General features: G+C 39.8%; 1 protein-coding gene across 2 annotated transcripts in view; it reads right to left on the bottom strand.

Annotated features, from left to right (window-relative positions):
- The window catches only part of UBA6 (ubiquitin like modifier activating enzyme 6), a 35,047-nt gene extending 8,494 nt beyond the window's left edge, over window positions 1–26,553 (bottom strand). Inside the window, exons 1-29 of one of the 2 annotated variants that reach the window (XM_075033378.1) lie at window positions 26,410–26,553; window positions 25,989–26,116; window positions 23,635–23,697; window positions 22,018–22,112; window positions 21,141–21,169; window positions 20,247–20,341; window positions 19,625–19,736; window positions 18,440–18,520; window positions 17,753–17,875; window positions 15,777–15,900; window positions 14,411–14,514; window positions 13,552–13,614; window positions 11,843–11,919; window positions 11,104–11,170; window positions 10,547–10,690; window positions 9,812–9,879; window positions 9,498–9,576; window positions 9,218–9,298; window positions 8,766–8,843; window positions 7,290–7,471; window positions 6,594–6,699; window positions 5,513–5,602; window positions 5,322–5,402; window positions 4,576–4,704; window positions 3,563–3,614; window positions 3,395–3,458; window positions 2,428–2,497; window positions 1,682–1,753; window positions 374–491 (exon numbers count right to left, since the gene is read on the bottom strand). In XM_075033378.1, the coding sequence (XP_074889479.1) occupies window positions 374–491; window positions 1,682–1,753; window positions 2,428–2,497; window positions 3,395–3,458; window positions 3,563–3,614; window positions 4,576–4,704; window positions 5,322–5,402; window positions 5,513–5,602; window positions 6,594–6,699; window positions 7,290–7,471; window positions 8,766–8,843; window positions 9,218–9,298; window positions 9,498–9,576; window positions 9,812–9,879; window positions 10,547–10,690; window positions 11,104–11,170; window positions 11,843–11,919; window positions 13,552–13,614; window positions 14,411–14,514; window positions 15,777–15,900; window positions 17,753–17,875; window positions 18,440–18,520; window positions 19,625–19,736; window positions 20,247–20,341; window positions 21,141–21,169; window positions 22,018–22,112; window positions 23,635–23,675 (2,425 nt within the window). In that variant the 5' untranslated portion in view covers window positions 23,676–23,697; window positions 25,989–26,116; window positions 26,410–26,553. Of the gene's footprint in view, window positions 1–373; window positions 492–1,681; window positions 1,754–2,427; window positions 2,498–3,394; window positions 3,459–3,562; window positions 3,615–4,575; window positions 4,705–5,321; window positions 5,403–5,512; window positions 5,603–6,593; window positions 6,700–7,289; window positions 7,472–8,765; window positions 8,844–9,217; window positions 9,299–9,497; window positions 9,577–9,811; window positions 9,880–10,546; window positions 10,691–11,103; window positions 11,171–11,842; window positions 11,920–13,551; window positions 13,615–14,410; window positions 14,515–15,776; window positions 15,901–17,752; window positions 17,876–18,439; window positions 18,521–19,624; window positions 19,737–20,246; window positions 20,342–21,140; window positions 21,170–22,017; window positions 22,113–23,634; window positions 23,698–25,988; window positions 26,117–26,197; window positions 26,349–26,409 lie in introns of those variants that run through there. The other variant, XM_075033379.1, reaches the window with a different exon arrangement.

The raw sequence follows: 26,553 nt of genomic DNA, 5'->3' as shown, positions 1-26,553 counted from the left end.
TTGATTCCTGTAAGTAGTAACTCTCAACCTTCTAATACAAGAATCACTTTAAGTCCATCTGGGATCTAGCCAGCACCCCTTCCCTCCTTAGAGTTCAATTCCCCCCTACCTGCTCGCTGTCATCAGGGTTGTACTTACATGCAAGCATAGCAGAGAATCCTAAAACTTGCAGCAATCTCAGAAATACAGTAGCATAGGGTAACGTTACGCAATAAGGATAGTTATCTGCATGGCACTTCAGAAAGCTTTAGACATCAGCTATCTGCTTCTTGCAGAATTATGGAACTGCTTTATCCAAAGACCTGAATGTCATACTACTGGCAGTGCAACTGCAAGATGTTACTAAGCTATGAAGCTAGCTTGCACTACTCACTTTCCAGAGCTTCATTGGATACTATAGACTTCTCCAGCTGGAAAATAGCATTTCTTTCATCCTCACTGCTGACTGGAATATGATCTGGTTTTCTCGCAGTTTCGTCAGTCTGTACAACCTGCAAGTGTGTGCAGTGCTTGAGTAATAAAATACATGAACTTTGTACAGCGCAAGCGTGAAGTGTACTAGATTTCCTGTCTTCCCTGCAGTCTTTCCTCCCCAGTTCAAGAGAGACAGACTCACTGGAGCAAGTCCAGTCAAGGGCCACAAAGATCATTAAAGGACTGGAGCATCTCTTATATGAGGTGAAGCTGAAAGAGCTGGGATGGTTCAGCCTGCAGAAGAGAATGCTCAGTGGGATCTTATCAATGTGAATAAATATCTGATGGGGGGAAAGTACAGAAGGCAGAGCCAGACTCTTTTCACTGGTGCTCAGTGACAGGACAAGGGGGTATGGGCACAAACTGAAGTGCATAGAATTCCATAAAGAACATGTGAAAATACTTTAAATAAGGAAAAAAACCCAAAACAACCAAAACTGTGAAGATGGTTGAACACTGGCATAGGTAGAGAGTCTGTGGAGCCTCCATCTTCAGACATATTCAAAACCCCATGGGACATAGTCCTTAACGACCTGCTCCAGCTGCCCCTGCTTGAGCAAGGGGATTGGACTAGGCAGTCTCCAGAGGTCCCTTCCAAGCTCAACCATTCTATGATTCCAAGTCAAAATACCGGTTTTGTCTCATGAGGCAAGCATTTATGAGACAAATGTTAACACTGGGCAAGAAAATATGAAAACACCCTGGAATATTTGCTAATTTTAAATTATGACAAATGCTAGCCGCTGCACAATAACACTTAAGCTGTTTTGAAGTTCACACTTCAAAAATAAACATAAAAGTAATGACACTTCCTTTATATTACCTAGAAAGAAGTAACAAATAGACACTAGTCTTGGATTGCTTTAAAGTTGCTAGTAAGTAAAATTTTACTATTTTTATTAAAATAGTATAGGCTCATATAACCTTAAAAAAGCTTGCAGACTTGCCATCACACTCATGCATGAAAAACAATGCTAGAACAAATCATTTGCAAAAGGCAAAAAAACCCCATGCCTTGCATTTAGCATCTGGTACCTAGATAGCTTAGCTGTATCAAGTTAAAGCAGTCATGTATGACACACTCTTGTTTCCCCAAAACACATTTTAATTTGTGTTTATTTCTCATCAACATCAATGCAAGAAGTAGTTGGAGATGTGGGATAGTGCTTGTGGATTTTTTTTTCTTTAAACTAAATATCACACTTACTTTGTTTGAAGGTCTGAACTCTGGTACCTTCACAGCTGAAATAATCTTCAAAATAGTTTCCTCTGACAAATCCTATTATGGTTTTGAAGAAAAATAATTTACATTCGCATCAACTCAAAAAGGCCCCCACAAAAAGATTTTACATCCAGTAGCATTCGAAAGAATACCAAAACCAAAAAATCCCACAAATATTCAATGATGTGTCAGTGAAACATCATCACTGAAACACCAAGCGACATTTCAGTTGCCACAGTGAACCAGAGTGGTGTGAAGTGCCTAGCACTTGAAAACTGAACAGAACTGAAGTGTAAACATGACTTAGAGGAAGACCCAATTAGAAAAGAAAAAGGTTAACAAGAAAAACAAAGGATAAGCAACACAGAGGCTGTGAGTAGTAAAAAATAAAACTCCCAGACCATAGCTAAGACACTTAATTAAACAAATGCCTTAAAGAGATCTTCTTTCAGTTATTATATTGCACACGAAATAGGTCCATCAAAATAAGAATTCCTGAGTTCAGTGCTTACTGAAAATACCCAGTACACTGATCATTTCTTCTCCAGGTTAGGGATTTAAATAAAGAAGACTAAATGTAAGCAGTTGCTGAACAGCCAGTGCTGAAGGATAGACTACTTTCGGAATCACTTTAATCAGTTCCTGGAAAGAATTGGCAGCTGGACATCTGGCCAAAACTGAACAGGTACATCCAAGTTATGCGATGGGAACACTGTTGCAGTATGGATTACCTTTTCTGTGAAAGGAACACAGTACACTGTTGCAAAGAGTTTTGCTGCGCTCACAATGAAACCATAGTGCCTGAAGAAAAAAGGAAGATAATAATTTTTGTTTGGTTGTTTTTTTCACTTCAGTTGCCCAGAGGTTTGCAATTATATTCAAAGAAGTCTTGAAACACACACAGAGAAACAGAATTTCCACCCTTCAGCGCACACAGTACAAAACAGATGACAGATTTTGAGGGACTCGGAAGTCCTCCCCAAAACTAAGTGAACTTTGATCAGAGAAGAGTTACTTAATGAAACCCATATTTCCCTTAACTTCTGCAGTCAAGAAAACAACTACAAATGCTCACATGACATCACTATGACAATAAAAAGCTTCATCTCAGAAATACTTTGATATTTCCTATCATCTCAGTTTTCACCCAAACTAAAAATGGCAATCCAGACAGTTTCTCAAAGCAGGTGTACATATGCAGCAGATAAAGCCTTTTCAATCCTTCAACTACATCAGTTTTTTTAAATTATCTGTAATACCCAAGCCATCCAGATCAGACCCAAATTGTGATCAAGAAGAAAAGGGGTCTCTCCACTAGGTCATTTTAGGTAGTCAATTTAACTTGGCACATCCTGCATTTCATGATGTGGGCCAATGGGGGCAGGGGAGTACGACAGCAACAACTCAGTAATTCTGTAGTCACACAATAAATGAAATGTGTTGTTCTAAGACATTTCACATTAAACGTTGTCAGAACTTCCCACAGTACCCTCCAATCCCATGTCAGTGAAAGTTAAATTACCTGCAGTGAAAGTATGAGACAGCTCATCGAATCTGCCACAGCGTAAGACTATGCACTAGTACCTATCAAGTACCACTCCAGCTTCTACTGCAACAAAGTCACTGCCTTGCACTTTCTGCTGTAGGGTGAGTTTTATAGGATGCTATAAAATACACCAGTGACAATACCATACTTACAAAGGATCATTAAATTCAAACTTCACTGGGAAAGGTGGCCTCTTTGGTGATTGCCAAAACAAACCTGGTAAGAAGACATACTTAGGATGAAATCCTAAGAAATCAGGAACAGGAACGCATGGCATACGCCATGAATTCACAACAGCACGAAGGGACGTTTGCACTTACTTCCGTCTTTTAATCGTGTATCAAGAGGAAATGAATGAAGGAGCTGAAGAGCCTAGAGGAAAAGCCAGAGTAGCTTTAGTAATTTGTCATATACAGATTGACATGACCACAATAAATCAAGCCGCCTTTTTAGTAATGATGTGAAAGCTTGATACAGCTTTTAAGACACTCCAATACATAGTTGAAGTAATTTAAAGAGTTAAGAAACTCTAAGACGCCCATACCAAGTTGGAGAGCTTTAAGACACAAGTACTACTAGACAGAGTCACTTGCCCATTCATTCACAGGACAATGTCACCTGATCTGTCCAAAGTCCAAGCAAGACACTTAATCCAGTAAGTACAGAGTTCCCCCCATCCTGTTGTCACTTTAGGATTCCTGCATATCACAATTGGGAATGCAGTGTTTTCTCAATGTGACGACTACCACCATGGCTTCCATACACACATATATGGTATGTTTATTAATACACAACATCATGATCACGTCTTTCCTACAAAATTACACACACACACACACACACATGTTAAACAACACTGTGGACCAGATTCTCAGACTGACTGACTCTTATTTCAGCCAACCTTTCTGTGACATCTTTGAGAAAATCAGGGATATGGAGATGAGTTCAGCAACAAAAGTTTAGTGGGGGAAACAAAGAGCCACTACCCTTTAGTAAAAGACATCTGACTAATGACTAGATTAGTCACTAATGATTAGACTAAAACTAATCCTGCTGCTCTGGAAAAACACAATACCTAATCAGCTGGAAAAATGCCAAGAAAATGGCATGGAGACTACTGAACAGAGACACTAAGAGTGAGTTAATAAACCAGACTTAAAAGCGTTACAGTAGAAAGAAGAAGGGATGCAGCATTTTCAAGTTTCAAGTACGCTTCATTATTTATGAAGAGATGGAAGTGAGTGCAAAGACTTGGACACCTACTTATTAGGGCTACCAAGTTTTCTAAAATCCTCATCAGTCTAGTCCCACCTCTTTCCCAGGTCTTACCTACCTTATGACTAAAATACTTCTCAAACTTTACTCTTGCTAGTTCCACACATTGAGTCCAACTTCGGGGTCTTCTACTGAGTGTTTTAATAACGTGAAAACAGCCTTCTAAGCTTTCCCCTGATTTTATTCTCTAGATAGAGAAGGAAATATAAAAATGTTAAAACAGACAAGATTCCTCCCAATCCAGTCAAACAGTAAATATGTTTTTAGTAAATTATAGGCAAAAGGAAACAGAAGGTCATTTTGTGAAATATTTTCCTTTATGTGACCCTCTCCACTGGGTTTTTCCCCAGGTGCTGTGGTCTACTTCATTTATTTCCACCCAGCCCTATGGACCAAAGGCCACTGTAGACTCACAAGAAAAGATACTAAGCAACTGAGTCTAATTTATTATATAGTTGAATTCACTTGAAACTAAGCCTTCCCTTATTTTTTCGCAGCTGGTTGCATATCAGTGTGACATGTACTATATATTCACTAGCAGTGCCTCAGTATTTCTGATATTTCTACAACATGTACAGAGCACCCAGGAGCTAGAGAAGCAGCCCACGCATGAGACTTTGGCTCTTATAGACACACCAGAAATACTGTTCCCATGAAAGATCAGCTAATGACTTGGCCAAAGAAGTCTTCAGGTTTTCTGAATAAAGTCAGAAAATAATCCAAATCTCACTGAACTTAAATAGAAACAAAATCCATAAAGCATTAGTTTAAACCCTGTATTTTACCCTGGCAACATTCCCCTACCTGTAAAACTTCTTCTGCAGACAGATAGGTTTGCCAGAATTTGTTAAACAATGAAGGCTTGTGAGAAAAGGAACTTTCAAACTAGAAAATAAAAAGAACAAATATGGTATTTTGCAAGAAGTATATCAGATCCCCCACCTTTCCAAATACACATTAAGTTATGCTGAATGCCAGTAAGCTTATACCCTTACCTTATCTCTTGCCCACTGTATCGTATGCTCAATGGCAGCTGGGAAAGACTTCAAGGTGCAAAAAGGTATTTCTTCTTCTGGTGGATCTCGCTGTAATTAAGGAGAGTTGTGTGTAAATGCAGGCCTATTAAAGTTCATTGCTAATAATAGCACCAAGAATTTCTAGACTTTATAAGTTTAAAACTCCACTGTTATAAAATACAAGGTGGCTTATTTATGCTTAGAACAAAATTTGTTTTATGAACACTAACATATCACTTCCTGTTTATAAAGAATAGGCTAAACTCAACATGGGAGAGCAAAATTGAGCTCTGAAACACAAACAATGGAAGAAATTGCCAGCCAGCTTTTCCAAGATGTGCAGTTCACATTCACATACACTCTCAACATGAAATACACCCTTTCACTCAAGGCCAGAAAGACTTCTTTCTTTGTGGATCCTAGCCAGACTGTTAGGATGCTCAAATTCCTGTCTCTGTGTCCACCATTTCAAGGTGTTCTCAGCCAGCAAATTTCTACCTTGTAAAGGCAGATTAATTTCCCCCTTCCCCATTCAAATGGAACTGTTATGTATGCTTGTAGAAACTGTCAGACTAATTCCTGCTACAGAGGCTTGTGTTTCTCCTGCCTGCCTGTGGAGGCGATATTCACCAAGAACAGAATTAGCAGGCAGAAAGCAGTTGTAAGGAAGAAACCCACAAATACAAAAACAGTTTGCAATGCCATTGTGGGACTAGATTCTTATTTGGAAGGGAGTTTTCAAGGGAAAAAGAAGGAAGTCCGTCTCTTGGAAGTGCTTCAGAATTAGGACTTTTTCCAAAACTTGTGCTTCATGATCCATATAGTAGTTGCTTTTAATCATTGGCCTAGGTGCAGTCATCAGCTAGGTAGCAGACATGACATCTCCAGTCTGCACAAATTTTATTCCCTGTAAGCTTTTCTTCTGAAACCAAGGAAGTAATTATTTCCTAATAGTACTCAAATAGGCCACTTATTTTAGACAGATACAGAAAGGAATAAAGAATCGGAAGGCATTATGGAACTAGCTACAGAAGGTAAGCAATGGTCTTAAAACACTTACATGACTATTATAGGACTCTGTCAGATGGGGCACAATAACTTCCGTGTGTCCTTTCGTTCCCATAGTTCCAGAGTCTATAAGAGGACGCAGGTTTGCTACACAACGACTGACATGGAAAGACACAGACTATCAGAACACAGCGTAATCACTACGCTCTTGCCTTGCAGACATTACCGGAGTGTAACCAGAATTGACTCTAGGCACTTTCAGAAGAGTGGAAGGCTTACACCAAACTCAGGAAAAGAAGAGACTAAGTAAGAGGAGCTATTCCAGTTAGATCAGGATACTATAAACATGAGCCTACCTGGACTAGGAGCATTAGTAATTCTTTTTAAACGTAAACGTCCCTACTTATCAATTTAAATACATATTCTTATGCATAAATAATTCAAACTTAAGACTACCATAATATTCTCCCCCCTCATCAGACCTTAACAGCTATTAATTTCCAAGAACTCACTCCAAGGTTCTCTGCCATGTGAACAGTAGCAGCCGCACAACTGCAGAGTTGGTTTCCACCATGAGTGAAAACCCCTTCCTCCCCCCAGGCAGCATCTCTATTAAAAAAGCAAGATAAATCTGAGCAATTTGCTGTCAGATCTTATAAGCAGCTGTAGATCAGAAGGATTAAGAATAGAAAAGCAGAGTTCACATAAGAACGTTAAAAGCAGCCCTCACTTCCTTTCCACAACCTACCTATCAATGTATCTCCTTGCCTCAACATTGTCCAAAGCGGTCACAATCACATCTTGCTTGGTATAGAATTCATCACTGTAAGTGTTCTCAGTGGCTGGACAAACTTTATTAATATATGAGTCAATCTTTAAGTAAGGATTGATGTTCAGAGTTGCTTCTGCTGCAGTATAGCTTTTCGGTTTCTGAAACATGTATCAACAATATTCAGATAAAAAACATCTGGGACATAGAAGTATCGATGACTTCATTTGCTGATCAGACAATTCACCGACAGAAACGTTAGCACGCAAAACATACAATAAAGGAAATTCTTTAATCATATACCTCCCTCACTAATAAATATCTTATTAATCTAGGTTTATTTTCAGTTTTATTTGAAGTAGTGCATCAGAGACCACAAGGCGTAAGTGCTTAAATGGTGCAGCAGAAGCGTATCGAGTAACTGGAACTGATGCCATGTACTGCCTCTCATGCTCTCAAAATGCCATAAGAAAGGAGCAGTTCATGACTGTCAAGAAGATAAACCCATTAGTTATTGTGACTGTGTCTGTGCAGCATAGACACCAAACACCTGTCAATAATCATATTACTGCAAGGCCTTCCACACAAAGCCAATTTCAGAAGCTAAACTGAAATAGAGTTCTTAACCTACCTGACACTTCTAGCTATACTACATTCAATTATCTAGGGATCAGCACTTAGAACAGAGGAACTCAAGACAGTGTGGCTTCTGAAAGCTTGCAGAGTTCACCTTCCATTTATCTATCCATCCAAAATGTAATCTGTTCACAGATTTGCTAGACATAAACAGGAGGCAGAAAATTCAGCTGCTGGGTTTTGGGCAGGGGAATCCCTTTTCCCCATTGCTGCCAAGATCTGAGCCACCTTTTTTATTTTGTGCTGTGTTTGCAAGTACAGGGATAGTCTCTCTGCTTCTAAGGAATTAACAGTTTCTGTATCATGCATTTACTGAATATACATCTGTGTTTTTGCCAGGCTGTTTACCAGCTTAATGAAGACTGAATTAACTCAGAAGATAGCAACTTTGGTCAAGTTCCATTAGCAGCAGCGCTTCTATTGAAAACACTTTTGCCAGTGCTGTCTACATTTTGTTGTTTCATTTTATTCTCCCTGAATTTCAATGGTACAATAAAGCATTTCTGGCATATTAACCCATGGCAGCTTCTTATGCAACACAGCATTCCTCATCCGATTCTCAACTTCGAGATATTTTGCTAGTCAAAGACACCAATACAAATTAAGACCACACTAGCCAATGTTACTCAACTGATAATAGTGGTAAGTGGGATGCCAACATAGTTCTAGGTATTGCTTTAAAAGATACTGAATTTCCTTAAAGACTTTAAGTCTTTTGTGGACAGAAGTACATACATTCACAAGTTCAGCTCTCAGTGGGGACACAAGACAAGGAAACAGAACAGTAGTCCAGAAAGTTTACTGAACAAGAAAGCCTACCTGTATGTGATGAGGTCGGAAGAGAAACTGCCTGTTCAGGTTGGATTTCTCTATCAAGTCGGGATCTGTAATTGTAACCTAAGTCAGAAGGGGCAAAAGCAACAGCTGAAGTTACAATTTAAGTGTAGCACTGAGCAATAATCTTGATAAAATCTCTACAGAAACTTGCCAAAACAAAGCACTCTTGTTGGCATCCACTGTAGCTAACAGCTCTGCCTATACTGACTGATTAAATTTTGTTTTAAAATCAAAATACAGCAAGGCTGCTCTAAGTGTGTTCTGCTTCTAATTGCACACTACTTCCATGCTATGCTGAGGCCATTTTACCCTCTGTGCAGACATCAACCTGAAATAAGGCTTAGACTTTCAACATTTTAAAGTAGACTAATTATTTCATTATTTCTTGTCACATTACTTTTTAATAAGCAAAGTGAGGATAACAGGTGACTTACCAATCCTTTGTCTTGCCCAGTACCGACACCGAGAAGTGCAAAGTTTTTTAGCATTTCACAGCCTATAGCTCCACAGCCAACCTAAAGAAAATTACATTTTTAGAGTCAGAAACATAAGCGAAAACCACAAAGACAAGTATAATAGACAAGTCCCATTACAATTTTGGACCATTTATTCCGCAGTGGCACATGTCATCAGGGCTGCTCTCATTATTTTGAAGACAGTGGATGTTAGCTGTATCGACGAAGCACTTGCAAAAAGTGTGTCAGTCATACTCACCAAGAAAACATTCAAATCATGCAGCTTCTGGCACAGAGAGTCTCCAATACAAGCCCTCAGGGCATCATACCTATCTCCCCTATGCAGGCACCAGGGACAAAAACAGAAGACTAGTAAGTTGCCATTTATCACAGTAATATCATTGTTGCCAAACTGCACTTTGACATGAACAAAGAAAATCAGACACGCATTCTCAACCCCAAACCTGTCCCTCCAGCAAACAGCACTGAACTAACTTTAAAAGACATCTTCCATGCCTGCTTGAGACTCAGATGTGAACAGTACATAAACCAGCAGATTGTAGTTATATTTACCGTGGGAGAAATTCTTCACAGCCCATCTTTTCTAGAGGTGTTACAATGTCTAACATATCTATATATAGCTGTAAAAAAAAGAAAAAAAAAACCAAGAAAAACCTGTGAAAAACATTCATGTTATTTTCATTTAAAAAACAAAGTAAATATTTTCTATGTACAACAGAGTGTAGAAATTTAGGTGCACTAAGTTTTTACTGTCAGTGGAACACTATACAGCATTCAGTTCCCTACAACTCACTTCTCAATTTTAGTGGACAGGGAAAAGCACCTGGACACAGAGGGGAAAAAAAGCTCACTGAAACATGACCCGCAAGCTTTTGACTTCTGACAGCCACGTTACCCCTCCAAATTAGACTGTGAAGTTTTTAAATCTAACTTTATTCTGACACTTATCCTAAGAGTCTGAAAGCACTGCTCTAATGTACAGTAGCTTAAGCTGGCATCTGGACTATACCACACCTTTGTGGCCATGCACTCCTTGCTTGTGGGAAAAAAGAATGTAATGTCTGAACCCCAAATACAAAAATTTTAACTAAAACTGGCTGCACTTTTATTGTACACATAAAAACATTATATTTTTTCCTTAGTTCAGTCTCAAGTTTTGTTCCTCACCCCCGTTACAGAACTTGTTCATGCTATTTTGATCATACAGTACTTACACACAACAACTTACACACATACATTCATAAGATCACTGTCAAAATAAGGATCCAAAAACAAAGACAGCCTTACCCACTGCTGCAATGGAGAAAATTTTCCTGTTACTGCTTTCAAGACTTCCTGGCTAGCAACACCACCCACTGCTGCAGCCAGAGGAGCTAGAAATCCCTGAGCAGTCCTAGATAGCCATTTCACTACATCTCCATTCACCTGAGGCTGAAAAATAAGACATAGTAACAACAGATTTATCCCTTCAATCGAGTCAGTCAGCACTTGACAGTTTCATAAATTATTGTTCTTCAGTAAAGAGACAGACAAATTATTTCACTGACTAGCAAAAGGGTTTCAAGTGAAGACAGATCCACTGTATACCCTGTACTTCTAATATGCATTTATCCAAAAACTGGATTCACATAGCCACAGGATTCAGCCTTCATGTCAGGGGAACATTCAGTTGAACCTGTGCTGAAACACCATTCTGTTTCCTCGCATGGCCTTCAGAAAGCCAGCTGATCCATCTAAAGATGGATATAAAGACCAGAACAAAGACCAACAACTAAAGTGTGACCTTTAGGCAAGCAAATGAGTACATCAAATATTACTTATAATAATGATGATTCCTCACTTACTTTATTTTCCAGTGTTTCACTCACAGACATGGCTATTTTCAGCATTTCCTCAGCATCTTGAAGACATCTAGACACGAGGGTAGAAACAATAATGAACACTTAAACATTCCAGAGTCCTTCTAGAAACATAATCAATGGAGAAAAAAAGCACTGGATACAGTAGGAAGAGTTTGGAAATTTATATTGGCTTTAACAGTAAGCATTAAAGATGCACTTCTAGGTGTTACAATTAGGTGAAGAACAGGAGTCTCAGTGGAGAAGCCCATGTGCAAGTCCAGTCTTAAGATTTATACTTTGTAAATACTTGTCTTGTTAACTCAAAATTATGCACATCAAGAACTACAGCTGAAAAAAAATACTGAAAATTAAAAACAAACCTTCAGACCTTTTTTTTTTTTTTAAATACATAAGCTACATGATAATTTAGGAATCACTGAAACAACTTTTCCATATTAACACCACAACATGAAAAATCTTGAACAGAGAAGGACTTCCTCCAGAAGCATTTTCTGTCTACCTGGGCCCACAAAGTGCCATTGCTATATTGGGAAAGCCCTGTTACAAACCCAGACATGCATTAGGTAACATTTTTCATCTAGATTTCAAGTTTTCATTTCTATGTCATCTATTAAGTACCAGACAGACAAGGTACCCTGCTGCACATCAAACCAGTAACTACAATAAAAGGAGAGATCTGTCTGATTCAAGGCTTAGCAAAGACACAAGACTGCTGCATTACCCAATGTTCGGTCCACGACCAAAGTTCTCCTGGAAGTGGTTCAAGGCAAGCATGGCAACATGGATCTGCAAAGGTGCCTGTTAAGACAACAACAGCTGTTGAACAGTTACAAACTCAAGAAAACTGAAGGAACCAAAACCAACTATTTGAACTCTTCTGTTACCATTTCACTTCCTTGTCTCTTAAGCATACCACCCCCAAAAAGTTTTTAAATAGCATTAGAAAGTGAATTTGAAATACCTTACACTAATGTTTTTACAAACTGGGATCATAAAGTATTACTCGGTAGTAATGCAATACCCTGCACACACATTCAACACCCACTTCAACTAAGTCCAACTAAAGAGTCCCCAAAAGAATTTAGTACTGAAACTGGAAAATGCGGTAATCTTCTTTTAACTAGACATTAGACTGCATTGCATTTTGCCAACATCAACACCAAAGCCCAGCATTAAGGGTCAAAAGTAGAAAATCTGAACAGGCAAGTCACACCTTACATTATCAAACAAACAAAAAAATCATTAGATCAACATTTTTTAGTTTAAGATTTTAATGAGCCTGGGACTTATATGCTTTGCATGTCCAATACTTAACTAAAATTCTGTTAGAGGCAAATACTGTCAGCTTCCTCTCAGACTGTAAAAATACCACTGAATCATTTTTTCAAAGAAAAAAAAATTATTCTTACACTGCTAACTCCAGTTTCCAACTAACCTACGATCACCTTTTTAAGATTATCCCAGCTTTGATGCCAGTGTGATTTTTATCAACCAAACACCATTAAATACAGCTGTCATGGTTTAACCCCAGCCAGCAACCACACAGCCACTCACTCACTTCCCTCCCACTCAGTGGGATGGGGGAGAGAATCAGGAAAAAAAAGTAAAACTCGTGGGCTGGGATAGGAACAGTTTAACAGGACAGAAAGGAAGAAAATAATAATGATAATAATAACAATAATGACAGTAATAATAATAAAAGAACTGGAATATACAAAACAAGTGATGCACAATGCAGTTGCTCTCCACTCCCCAGCTGATGCCCAGTTAGTTCACGAGCAGCGATCCACCCTCCCAGCCCCACCCCCCCCCAGTTTATATCCTGGGCATGACATCACATGGTATGGGATATGCCTTTGGCCACTTTCAGTCAGCTGTCCTGGCTGTGTCCCCTCCCAACTTCTTGTGCCCCCCCCGACTTCTTGCTGGCTGGGCATGAGAAGCTGAAAAAGCCTTGACTTAGTCTAAACATTACTTAGCAACAACTGAAAACATCAGTGCCTTATCAACATTCTTCTCATCCTAAATCCAAAACACAACACTATACCAGCTACTAGAAAGAAAATTAAGCTTAAGCTGAAACCAGGGCAACAAGAAAAATCATTGTCACTTGCAAAATTTACATTCCCATGAATTAAAGACTTATCAAAAACTGAGATTTTAAACAGCAGAGGTGGCCGAGTTATGAATTTACAATATACTTGGTGCAAATCATGGATAACAAGCCTCTATGGTGATCTAAACCATAATGTATATTCTGTGTGACCACACAAACTGATACCTCGCTCTTATTTCACACTTTAAACTCATAATTAACTACTACAGAATAGAGTTAGGAAATTATATTGTTCTACACATAAAGCTGCAGATTACATTCCATGTAGTTTTAACATTAAAGTACTTATGCCCAAATCCCCACATGTTAATTACCTCAGGCTTGCTAAAATCCGCAACAAGGCATAATGGATTTGTTATCTGCTTCTCCAACCGTTCCTGGAAAAACAGAATTCGTGATAACAACACACCCACCTAAGGACACAACAGTCACTGCCACCTGACAAAACAATACTCTTCCTGGAGAGACTAAGAACCAAATATCCTTTCTTACTAGCATTGCCATTACTCTCTCTGTTATTAATGCCACAAAAGATGCATAAAATAATAATCTACTGCAAGTTTTGTCAAATCGAAAATGGTCAGAGATGTTTCACATCCTAGTGGCAAGACCCATCTCAAACTGCTCTGAGATCAGCTACCAGAGATTTTATAGGCAACTGGCTGTTTGCTTGTAGAACTTCCCCAGTCAGGAAGAACAGGAAGCTACTACTTCACAGAGACAAGATACTGAGCTGTGCATTCTCATATCAGAAGCAGCTGGTCCTCACTCCTAGCTTTTTAGAAGAATGTTGGAGGGCAGTCAGGATCTACTTTCTGCAGGCCCAAAAAGGCACACAGTACCATGTAGCATGCAACCCCTCTTATACAGACTCACCCAACTGTCTCTTCTTCTCAGAAGGCCACCAAGAAACCACATATTCATAGACCTTCATGGAGTCCCCAGCAGTACAGGGATAACCTGCCCTTAATTTTTTTTTTCTCTCTACACTGGCAGGTAACTTCGAAGTATTTTCTATTCTCTACGATTTAGTAAATCAGTATCACTATTCTTACCAATAAAATTAGTGTAAGCCCAAATCACAGGTAAACAAATCATGTATTTGCTGAACTCTGCATCCAGTGCTCAGATCATTAACGCTCAAGAACCTGGTTATGTCAAGCACACACTTACAAAGTAAAACATCTTGGGTGTCTTCACTTGGACAGCTATGCCTCCATGTAAGTAAGGCTCCATATCTGACGTATCACCAATGCTGAAGGAATAGGGTGACACCACTGAAAAGAGAAGAGAAAAAACAGTGACTGATAACCAAAAGTGTCATTGGATACTACAGTTCTGTATACAATAAAGTGGGGTTTTGCCAATGCTTCTTATGCTGTAATTTTGTGGTGTGCAACCTTGCTTTGAAAGCATAAAACACAGCTGATCCTCCTAACAGGATTGTCCCTCTCTGCCAGTCTCTGGGCTAAAGTATTAGTTTCACATGATCTGTTATGAAATAAGCTTTTTAAAGAGGCAGCAGATTTAACAAGGATTCTGATGACCACAGCTCTATAACAAAAATGAAATCACTCTCGGTTTTATTTAGACTATGCACAGCAGTGACCAGTATACTGCTCAGAGCTGGATTTTAGCCCCGTGACTAGAACAGGCAATCAAAAAGGGCAGCTGGAGCATTTCAGTTGCATCTTTCCTCTCATACCACCTGGAGCATCATTCAGATAAAGCAAGAAGACACAAAAATTGTTAATTTGTCTTGGATTGGAAAACTGAATGGAAAATTGACACCAAAAGCTGGGCCGTGATTAGGAGGAAGGAACTGAACACAGCATCAACACTAGCAAAACAAAAGGGTCCAAACGACTCAACCACATGTTTCAAGCGTACTGTTTTTGTCTCAGACCACAAAATAGTTAAAAACACACAAACAACCCCCACCCACCCACTCTGCTCTTCTGCTCCAGACAAACAGGCATTCAGATCTGGGAATTGGGCAATTCCCCAGCATCCAAAAGGAACCAACTGGTATGCTTTGAGACATGCATGATGCAGACCAAAGCAGGGTAAACATAAATCATGAGAATCACTTCAAAAGCATGCTTAGAAACAGTGATGTCAATTCATCCCTGTACACTTAAATTGTCACCCAAAAAACTACAAGGCAAACAGTGACACACAAAGCGGTGTTAATTTAGTCCAAAACCGTGACAGAAGCACAGGCATTATGGGATCCTCCAAAAAACAAAACAGTTTTATCAGCAAACTAGTAACAGTAACCTCAGAGGCTGCCAACTAGTTTCCACTAGCTGAGAGTTTCCACTGCTCCTTAAGCAGCAAGATGAGTTTGGAAAGACTAAATGGAAATGGAGTCAAGACTACAGTAGGAAGACCTTTGCACCAGAATGCATTTTTTTTTGTGCAAGTTCACTGGAGGTCTGCACAACCCAGAACTCCTCTGGCTACAGTAACTAACACTACAGTGAGCTAAAACAGGCCAAAAAATAAATATCTTGCAAATGAGTCAGCAACAGTTCACCTGTTATTTGGTGCGTGGATCCATTTAAGCATGACATTCCATTAACTTCCCGAAAGGTTAAGAACTGTCCTGTTTCAAGCCTGTGTGGATGATTTTCAAGGCAAGTGACAATACCAGGATTTGACTGAAAGTGAAAATGGCAAAGTTAGCAAGGAGGAAAGTGTCTTGTGTAAAGGAGTCACACTTTATCGTAGACACATAGCTTTTTGCCTATTGAAACTGCAGCCTCTAATACCTTTCGTACCTCAGTTCTGCCATAACCTATGGTAACTTTTTCAGTCCTGTTATTTTCAGTTTAACAGTGTTTTCATAACACAAACTTTCTCATTTTTACAATTCTCAGTATGTTAGCAAACTGCATTTGTTAGCTCTTAGCAGTCAAATCCACTGTTCTATTCTGAAGTAGTAGCAAATTCATCTCCTTTTTCCAAACCAAAAATAGACTATATGTACAAAGAAATTTTCACAGATATTAAGAAATAAAGTCTTGTGAATGGTCCTTATTACTCCATGTTTCCTTTGCATCTGATGTCCTTAAAATGGACACCCGAAACTCATTCTTGAAAGTTAGGAAGCTTACAAAGTTGGACATGCTTAAATACAGGAAACCCACAGCCTCACGCAGATCACAAACAAGCTAGCTTACACTTGCAGGAATCTCAGACAACATCTCATCCTGTTACAGGATGTCATGCCAACCTCCCATGCACACAGATAATCCTCTGCAGTCTGAGAACAGCTCATCAAGACCTTGTGGTGCAGCTCAGGCTGTAACATAGTGGATTTGCAAGCAAGCCTGGCCTCTAAACTCTCCTGCCATCCCTTCCTGAGCTCCCAATATTAGAAAGATTTCAGTTAAGTAGCATGAAACTTAACTACGGTGGACTACATTCTGTGTGGCACGGAGAATGGCAAATGAGTTGACCAGAGAAAATTCTTTTCTGATTTAGGGACAGAATGCCACGTTGACCATGTCCACAGGACAAGAACAGCCACTTGATGGTGTTTTCAGTACTGAGGTGTAATTCTGGTCATTTTACACTTCAGAGAGTGGAAACAAGACACAACTAAACTCAAGTATCAGATTATGAATCACAGGATATATGCACAGATATATATTCATTCCTTGAGTTGGCAGGCAATCAGCACAAGCCATGAAACAAAACTGTGCACTCTATGTAATTAATGAGGACAATCAAGTCATCCATTCCCTTCTAAAGATACCAAAGAACAGGCTACCCAAAACATATCATGAGCTTTAATTCAGATCAAACCCAACTTGCTATACAACCCCTTCTAGTTCAGTTATTACAGCTAGACTGGAGATAGGACAAAAGACTTGCTACTGGATGAGTGAGGTTATACTCTGGACTTCCAGAGATAAGAGAAGGAGATGAAGTCGTTTCCACTTACAAAACAATAATACAAGATCAAATGGACATCCTCTCTAACGTTCTGCACTGGAAGTATTAGCAACAATATCCTCTTCTCATTGCCTCTACTTTGATAGTTTAAAACAAACCCTTAAATTTCTTTTCAAAACAGGCTCTCAATCCCCTTGATCATTCCAGTAATCCTCCTCTATGTGTGCTGCAGTTTCTCATAAAAACAGGCTATTTTCATGCCTATTTCAGGGCTTCCTTAGAAGACTTAACCTATTCCCACACCAAGGTTACGTTCTCTTCTCTCTACATCTCATCTCATCTCTCTCTCTCTCTCTCAAAAGAGACTCAATATTGTGACGTTACATTACAAGTAATGACCAGGAGGCATCAGCATGCTCTACAATGTTAGCATGTTATCACTGACTGTTATTGATCAAGACACAAGAATGAAGTAACTTTCTTTGCCTCTGCTATATTGCCAATTTTCAACTGCTTAGCAGGCTGCTGAAGTGAAACACTCTGCTTGGTCACATAGCCAATAACAAGTCATTATAAAAAAATTAAAGCAGCACAATGACTTCTATCCCTTACTTGTGTTATATTTGAAATGAAGATCTCCTTTGGCTCCTCTCCTGTTGTATCCAGCACTTCAAATTCATCACCGAAGTCACAAAACAAACGCGAACATATTCCATATACATCTGCACTGATGAACTACAAAAGAAAGTAAAAATCATGAGTATCCCTAAAACAGCACAAGCCAAAGGAATGACCTCTCACATTCAACCTTGTCCAAGGCTAGCAGGTTTAACTTCTATGGTGGAAACCTGCCATATGCACCCAGGCCACTGACGATATAGCACAGCGTTCATGACAGACTCTGAACCTGCTGGAGCATTTCTAAACCCCTACACTAAAACCGGGAACACACCAATACACAGTGAAATACTGCCATTTCTACTACCATTACATTCAATCTCAGCATGTTCTTTCAGAACAATTATGAGTTAACAGTGAAAACTATTTCTTTACCAGAACTTTTTTTTTCTTTTTTTTTTTTTAAGAACCAAGCTATGGTTATCTGGGCTGGCATCCAGATAACATCAGACACATGTACAGAGTAGCAGCATCGTACTCCCGAAACTCAAACTGCTCCATCAACATGTTATCTGCATAGAACTATACACCTCATAACCAGCCTTCTCCATTTCTGGATAGAACATGTTGGGAGGTCCAGAATGCTCACTGCATGGATTATTCATGTGTTTTTTCTGTTACCTTAATAGGTGGCTGCTGAGCATGACAGAAGTCATTAATCTTCTTCTGCAGCAACAGACTTACTTCAGTCAGTATGACACACTGTGAACAAGAACAGAAATAAGTCTAAGACACTGAAAGCAATCAACATCTTCAGGCTATGGAAAAAGTAGTACTAATAGTAAGTTACTCAGGTGTCCTGATTCCTTTCCCACACACATAACAGAGAAAGCAGTCTTGAGTCAGTTTTCCTATTACACATTAGAACAGATGGGTTACTGCTCCACAAGTTCTGGAAACAAGATGAGCAAGAGCAGGAACAGCAAATTCTCACTTTTTTTTTTTTTACTGCAGCTGTGAAACACAAAACCTAATTAGAATACTTAGAAAAACAGTTATGGATAATCTCAGAGAAAATGTAGATCTTGAATTTTAAGATTAAAGTTAGCAAAACAAACACAAATGATACTCATCAGTGTACACCAAGAAGCCTGCACCAGCTTCAAGTACTGGTGCTTATCAAATTGCAAACATATAATTTCTGTAAGCATTCTTTTAAAGTTTAGGATAGTATTGGGTTACAAAGCGTATGCACTGTGTCCCATTCAGTTATACATGGCTTATTACAGTGAGACATTCAGAAACTTTGTGAGCTTGGGTATAACCAATAGCCACACAGTAAAAAGTTCCCAACTCAGACTGAGCCATGCACACAGGCAGGAGACAGCTAACTGACCAACTGAAAACATCCTCATTCCACCACAGAGGAGCTTACATTTCACTAGACACATACATACATAAATGATCAAATTATGCAGCCTGAGTTTCTACTGCCTGGAATACATCACACCAAATATATATAGAACATCTGTGCTATGTAGCTGCAAGAAAAAGTCTCCGTTTCTCCTTCGAACAAAAAAAAAAAAATAAATTGTATGACAATCTCACTTAGCTATTTATTGTCAAAGTAAATTCCATAACAAGTGTCATAAGAAAGTGCTAGGAACACAAAACCACTGTTTCAGCCTTGAAAAAAAGAAGCGAAACCATTTCATTAACACAAGACCAACTTCTTTCTTTACATCATCTCAAAATGTACTTTAAAGTTTGTTTTCATTTTATTTACTTACATAAAAACATTTTAAAAAATCCCAATTGTTTGTTCCGAGCAAAATACCACGTACAACTGCTTTAAGAGTGACATACCTGGTACTGCTTTAGAAATGACAGATCTGTGGTTTCATCTAGTGGCACAACTGATGCTGCTACATGGACATATGGATTGAGTTCTGCAATACGATGAAGTGTGGCCTCAGCCCTGAAAGAACAACAACTTTCAAGTTTTTTATGCATCCACAAAATTGTATTTTCAATACAGAATTTCATACCACACATGCCCTACGAGAGTCCCTCAGGAAGTCTCCTGGTAATAATCACCAACTCATTTATTCACACTTCAATTCCTAGCAGGTCTGAGGAAAACAGCTTTGTCCAATATACAGCAGGACTCACTGACGGTCTGGTGTCATGACTGTTTTCTAGTCTCACAGGGGAGGCTGACCCTGGCCCCCACTATTAAATTTACATTACAAGCTCCCAACTGCAAGAAGTGAGATATTTGACTCAGAGAGAACTCCAGTCCCAACCTAGACTTCCCCTAATACTTACCTGGACACTGTACTCAAAACCAGTAACTCCAGAGAAAGGGTTTACCAAGTATTTGATAGGTACTAGTAGCTTTTGGACAATGAACTGTTATTTTTGCCACTGATGAAACTGTTACTCCTAGTCAAGTTCAGTCCTCCCTCACTCCAAAGACTTCACCAACCTGTTCCTTTGACTGGTAATATCATCTTCATGGATGAAGAAGTTGATCCCCAAATCCCATTTTGTGCACTGCTTGGTGTCATGAACTGTAAGAGCCTAAGAAAATTCAGCAAAAAGCATTTACTGGAAGAAGTGTACATGGTCATAGCACCCAAAAGGATTAAGCCCCACATAAAATGCTGGTGGAGTAGCACTGCAGAAGATCTAGTTGTACTAGGTATAAGAACAAGCTCCTCCAACCTTTTTTCCAAGAAAACTTACTGTTTGAAAGACAGAAACTTATCTGCAATATGCATTTCATTAAGCATTTTCCTTCCAGCTTGTAGTGATGAGAGCATTTAAATACCAAGGATGATTATTACCACACTGCAATTTAGGGCCAATTGCGACCTGTAAAGTAATGGACTCCCAAAAATATAAACAAGGGGTTTTTTGATTGGAAGAAAAGAGTTTTAAAAGGCTTCGCCCTAATAAAATTAATCCCAGCAGCACAAAAGCAGTTGTTGGATTAAAACACCCAACCATTCTAACATCTACACAAAAGGATTCTGATGGATGACAGAATAGGGTTACATATTTTGAATAGTTTGCCTTTTGAGTTTATACCACTCCATTTAGGAGAGGCTACTTTGTACAAAAGGATTCAATGTCTGATCCGCAGCTGGTTAAAATATTACATGAGGTTATTTCAGAGTGCAGTGGACATTAACGTGAGACTCTGACCGTACCACTAGAATGTCCAGATGACTAAAAGTTTTCACCCCAGGTCCTCAAATGTTTTGCAATCCTTCTACTGAAAGACAGTTTCAGAAACTTAAGATTAGCAAGCTAGTAGTGTTGTCCCTTTTTCTCCTGCTCACCCAAGAATACCCAACAACAGAACTCTTTTACATACCTTTACCCCAGCCAGAATTATATTTTTTGCTGAAAAAAAAAAAAAAAAAAAAAAGGAGAGAAGGACTGTTGCAGGTTTCTTGCAAATCTGTAATTGAATAGTTATGTGGGTGGACAATAACAGTATGCCATTGCTAAGAACTTCACAGCTTAAGGGTTTGTTCTCTTTTACATTTGGCTCAAGCATTCTACAGCACCACTGAAAGCAGAATAAAATGAGAAAGGTTAAAAAGGCTCTCTACATTTGTCATTTGTCAGCTCTTTATCCCACAAGCGTGATTACAGAGACACTAATGACAATAAGCTGCAAAACCCCATAAGTCTGTTCTGGTATCTGGTGCAGAGTACCATTAAAGCCAACTGAAAGGGTACCCCAGGTAAGAACCAGCCAAGACAAGTCTTGCTTATGAAGAGTAAGGGAAATTGTTAAGGAGTCTCCTGCACCAGGGCAGTTATTTATGCATTTTTCAGCAAATTTCACCTGTTCTCCTACCTCCCACCCCCCCATTTCCTACATGGGGATAATTTGGACTATAGCTGTTCCTGTATTACATTCACTGATACTGATGCCTAAAGGAATAATTTGGATTATCCACCCTCAACCTTCACCCAAGACATAAGATTTTGGGTAAAGTGATCTGGCCCATGCAAGCACATTTTAAAGTAAAATTTGAAATGTTGTTCTAGTAAAAAACTTACTAGAGAAAAGTCGAGGATCTTTCCTGCATCTGCTATGTTACTCATACGCATCATGCACATATAAATTCTCTCAGATACTTCAGATATGCTTATTACATCTACAATAAGCTTTAGAAGTATTCTGGGACAGTATGTTTACATGCACTTGTATCTGCTTAAATAAACATCACCTAACTTACCAATCTCCACACCAAGACCACCTATACCACTCAGGAATACATGGGACTGAGCCATCTTCTGCATTGCCGTGTCTCCAAGAACATACCTCTGGCGACTACAGCAAAGATAAATTCACATCAAAATGAGATACAAATAAAGTCAAGAGCATATGAAAGCAAGTTAAGAATTCCCAGTCATTTCCAAGAAATTTCAAATATTTTCAGTTATTCTATCATTCCAACCGGTTTCTAATCTGCAACACCAAGTTCTGCAGTGAGCGTGTGTCACAAGCCACGTGTGCACAGTTCTATTTACCAGCCCTCCGTTGAACAAGCAACTGAGGACATAACATGCGTGTATCTGAACTGTACAATGCTTTAGGAAATAAATGTATATCAAATGTAATATTAGCACTCAGAATCCAAATAGGGAAAACCATTTAGTACAGATCTTTTCAGTGCCAGGCTTTAAAGAAGAGGAATAACTTTTTAATTTTAAATTAGTGTAAAACCTATTCAGGATAGTAGGTTTTTGGAATTAACGATTGAAGACACAAGCAAGCCAAAGAATTTCTTTGTTATCAGAAATCTTCAAACCAGAGGCTGCAACAGCTTTTGTAGTCAGATCCTGAGCTTTTAGTTTCCAACTGTACAATTAAACTTAAACCATTCTGAATACCATCTTTTCCACCAAGGAAAAGTATGACTTCCATAAGACTAGTGACAAAACATAAAATGACACATACATCACAGGAAGCAATGCACTGAAATAAAAAGAAGCCTCATTTGTTCACATAGAGATGATTTTTTTTAAATTATTTTATTTTACTTTTTTATATAAAGAAGCTCTTCATCCCACCACGTTTTTCCAGGGATACCATTTGTTCCAGTACAAGCTCTCTGAACTATTGCCAAGCCAAGTGATCTCAAGCCACTCCCAGATAACAAATTAAAACAAACAAACAAAAAATTATTTTTTTTTAAATCTACCAGAAAAACCCAAAACCCTGAAGGATAAGAGAGATACTGATGATGTTCATGAGGACAGAGAAGTATGGCAAAGACAGAGGAATAAATGAAATTATGAAGGAGATAAATTACATAATGTCGAAAAGGAAGGCAAAACGAAGGTAGTGAAAGAAGATGGGGAATAAGAAAGAGAGGAATATCTCCTACATCAAAGGGAAACAAGCTAAAGGCAGAAAGAATATCCGTATTACAGATAGGAGAAGTATTACTCCTGTTTTCCAAAAAGCACACATTATTGATACTACTGGAACTTTGTACAACTCCATATATTTACCTATGCTTTTTACTGGTCAAATACTAATAATGGTCAGAAAACACCTGTTATGAGACCAATAAAGGAACAGTTTTACAGAAAGATGGGATCATATCTTCAATTCAACCAGTTCTCACTGCTAACTTTGCAAGAAGTGGGTTCTATTTATTTCACTTGCTGAACACTTTGGGGGTTTTTGCCCTACAAAAGGAGGGACACAGCAGCAAAAGTACACACACACCTTTACCTAATCGTCAAGAGATAGTGTTTTCAAGCCTTGCCTTTCACATTACTGCATGTAAGCATAAGTGTTGCTGAAAAGTCAAGAGCAACACTTAAAAATCAGATATTCTTACCTATACAAAGCATCATCAATTTCCATAGAGTCTGCCGCCATGATGCAATGTGATTTGTTTACACTAGACGGGTTACAAAAAGAAATAATCTGGTTACATTGGATGCAATTTCACAGTTGCCCCTCCCCCCCAATTCTTCAATAGAAGAACTGAAACATACAACAAGTGATGTTACACAGGAATCACTCTGAACATTAAGAAGTCTATAGAACACCACAGCATCTAGGTAATTAAAACACATAGGAGCCAGGAGACAAGAACACCCAAAGCTTTAATAAATTATTTCAAAATACAGACATATTAATTTCCCCACTGAGGAGATGCAAGACTTACTTCTTGTATTTGCCACAGTTAGATTTACTAAAAGTACAATTTCATTTTATATTAACAGCTCCAAGCTGTTTTAACTTCCATCTACCCGACTGGTGCTTTTTTTTTTTGGAAGAGAAGATAGGAGATCCCAGAATGACAAGGAGTAGTTACTTACACTGCATTATTTCTATGTTAATTGAAAATCCTTAGAAAACAGGTTACTGTTTTAGCTAACTGAAGAAATCAATACCCAAAGATCTGAATTAACATTTGACTAAGACATCAAGTTAAACAGTTTGCTAAGATTTTAAGAAAAAACATAATTTGTGCTATTAAGGCCTTCATTCATTAGCAAAGAGTTTTTCATTGTTAAATTACCTTAGTGATAACTAAGCACTAGGATTAGGAACAAACTGCCACTGGGCAGCTTGTTTCTTAGTTATACAGGCTGGGAATTGGTGCTTCCTAGATCTGGCAGGTGACTGCCACCAAATACAAGATGAGCAAAAGAGACCCCCGGTTTGACTCAGAACATCAGGTCCCATCACTACTAGGAAGGTACACATCTTATTTCAACTCCCTACAAGCTGTGTTGGCTAGACATGGCTGACAATCCTTTCTCCTAAAAGACTGAAAAGCAAAGGCTCAGATATACTGAGGGGTTTTTTTTCCGAGAGCAGATATACCCTAAAACAGCTTTCAAGGCAATCCCGCCCAAAGGTTAACTCCTATTTACTGTTCAGATCATTCTGGCAAACACTTTAACATTTCTGAAGTATGGCACCTGCAGCCTGTCACAACCTGAGAGACTACAACATTCTGACCTGCAATTTATCCTTTTCATTTTTTAGGCTGAATTAGAAAGCGCAGAAGTAGTGCAGCAAGAGACAGTTACACTGAAAGCAGGCCGCAAGTCTCACCAGTTAAGCTCTTTCACAGTGTGGATACTAACTCCTACACATAAGCCAACATACAAGACAGTCAACGTGAGGCACCTCCATCGCAATCTACACCGCCATCACTTCAGTGCAGCTCCCATGCCCTTATACAACAAGGGCTGAAGACAAGCAATGCCAATGTTACTAGATCATCCTAGGACCCAGATCTCAAGCCAGAGAACAACACACCTCATCAGAGAGTCATGGGCTTCAGTCCCTGCTTAGGTAAAAGCCTTCATTTCAGCCACTGCCTAGGACACAAGACTGGAAGTTCTCCTCAAAGCAAGCCAGGGCCATCTCATAATGGCCCAGAGCAACCATCCCAACCTCTTCTGCTCCTCCATGATCACCCTCCACAAACAGCACAGGCATTCTGGGACAGCCCAACATAAACAGACTGTGGTACTAAGGTGGGGAAGGTGATCTACCCCTGGATAAAAACCACCCAGCTTCCTCTGCTGTGGTTGCCGACAGCCATCTCAATCAGTGTTCCCTCCCAAACAGCCTTTTGTAAACAACGAGGATGTGTGATCATCCCACAAGCGAAACTTCTCTCACGCAGACCCATCTGACAGTAGCTCTTCCAATACTTTTATCAATTCCCAGTTCTCCTCCTTCATTCTCTGTTGCAGCACTGAGCTACTGCCATGTACCTGTCAGGTATGGCAAAACACCTCCCTCCAAAAGAGGACTTAGTGGTACTATTGTCAAGTGGCTCTAGGGCAAAGTTTTGTTAATGTATTCCCACATCCAAGTTGTATTTCCCACTTTAGTTCAACCAGTACTGAATCTGTCTCAAAGAAAGGCATGTAATATGGGGGGCAGGGGAGGGAGCCATTCTAACATTATGTCCTAGTTGTTACCAGATGCTTGACATTTATACACTTGCCTGTTTCTTTTTAAAAGCCAACCCCATCAGTTTTAATGCCGGGCTTCTATTTAACTGAGTAAGTAACGTCCTTCATTTTTTAAAGCCTCAGCTGCTTGTGGGACATAACCCAGGGACAAACTGAGAAGCTACATGTTACCAAGGTCTAAGATGCTCCGAAGAGCAGCAAAGGCACAGGAGCTGTAGCGGTGGGCCGGTTTCACAGTGTTTCTTACCTCCAAGTCAGCACAGGCTGAAGCAGTATTAATTACTTGCTGTTCAGCAGGCTGGGATGGCGGGGAGGCCTGGATTCATCCCACCTACCCAGGGTTTCCAGAGGCGGATCCCAGTCGATGCAGGCTCCCTGTTCAGCAGAGAGAGAGAAGGCTCAGACCCACTGTTAACTGCCCAGCCGGGCTAATGGGGGAAAAAGGACACCTCGGACCTACAGCGAGGAACCGAGACAGAGCCGACTGGCGTCGAAACCAACCCGACCCGGGTCCCAGCAGAGCCAGACCGGCTGCAAGCCCCCCACCTCGACGCCCCGGCTCCCGGGGCGCTGGAAACCGCCACCCGGCAGACCGGCCTACTCCGGACTCGCCGCCTTCCCGCCGCCCGCCTCAGGCCCTCCTCAGCCCCGCCGCCGCCCGCCCTCACCACCGCGGCGGCCTGGCGTTGCGATCGAGGCCCGAACGCCGCCGCCGGCGACGGGGGAAGAGGCAGGAAGGGGATGGAAAACGGCAGCGCCGGTGCCGCGGCGCTTCCCCGCCTGCGCCGACATGAGGGGCCGGGCTAAGGCCG

Source organism: Buteo buteo, chromosome 1, assembly GCF_964188355.1.
Source record: "Buteo buteo chromosome 1, bButBut1.hap1.1, whole genome shotgun sequence".
NCBI classification, from domain to species: Eukaryota; Metazoa; Chordata; class Aves; order Accipitriformes; family Accipitridae; genus Buteo; species Buteo buteo.
Note: the sequence above shows the minus strand (reverse complement) of the source record. Positions and strands in the feature narration are given on the sequence as shown.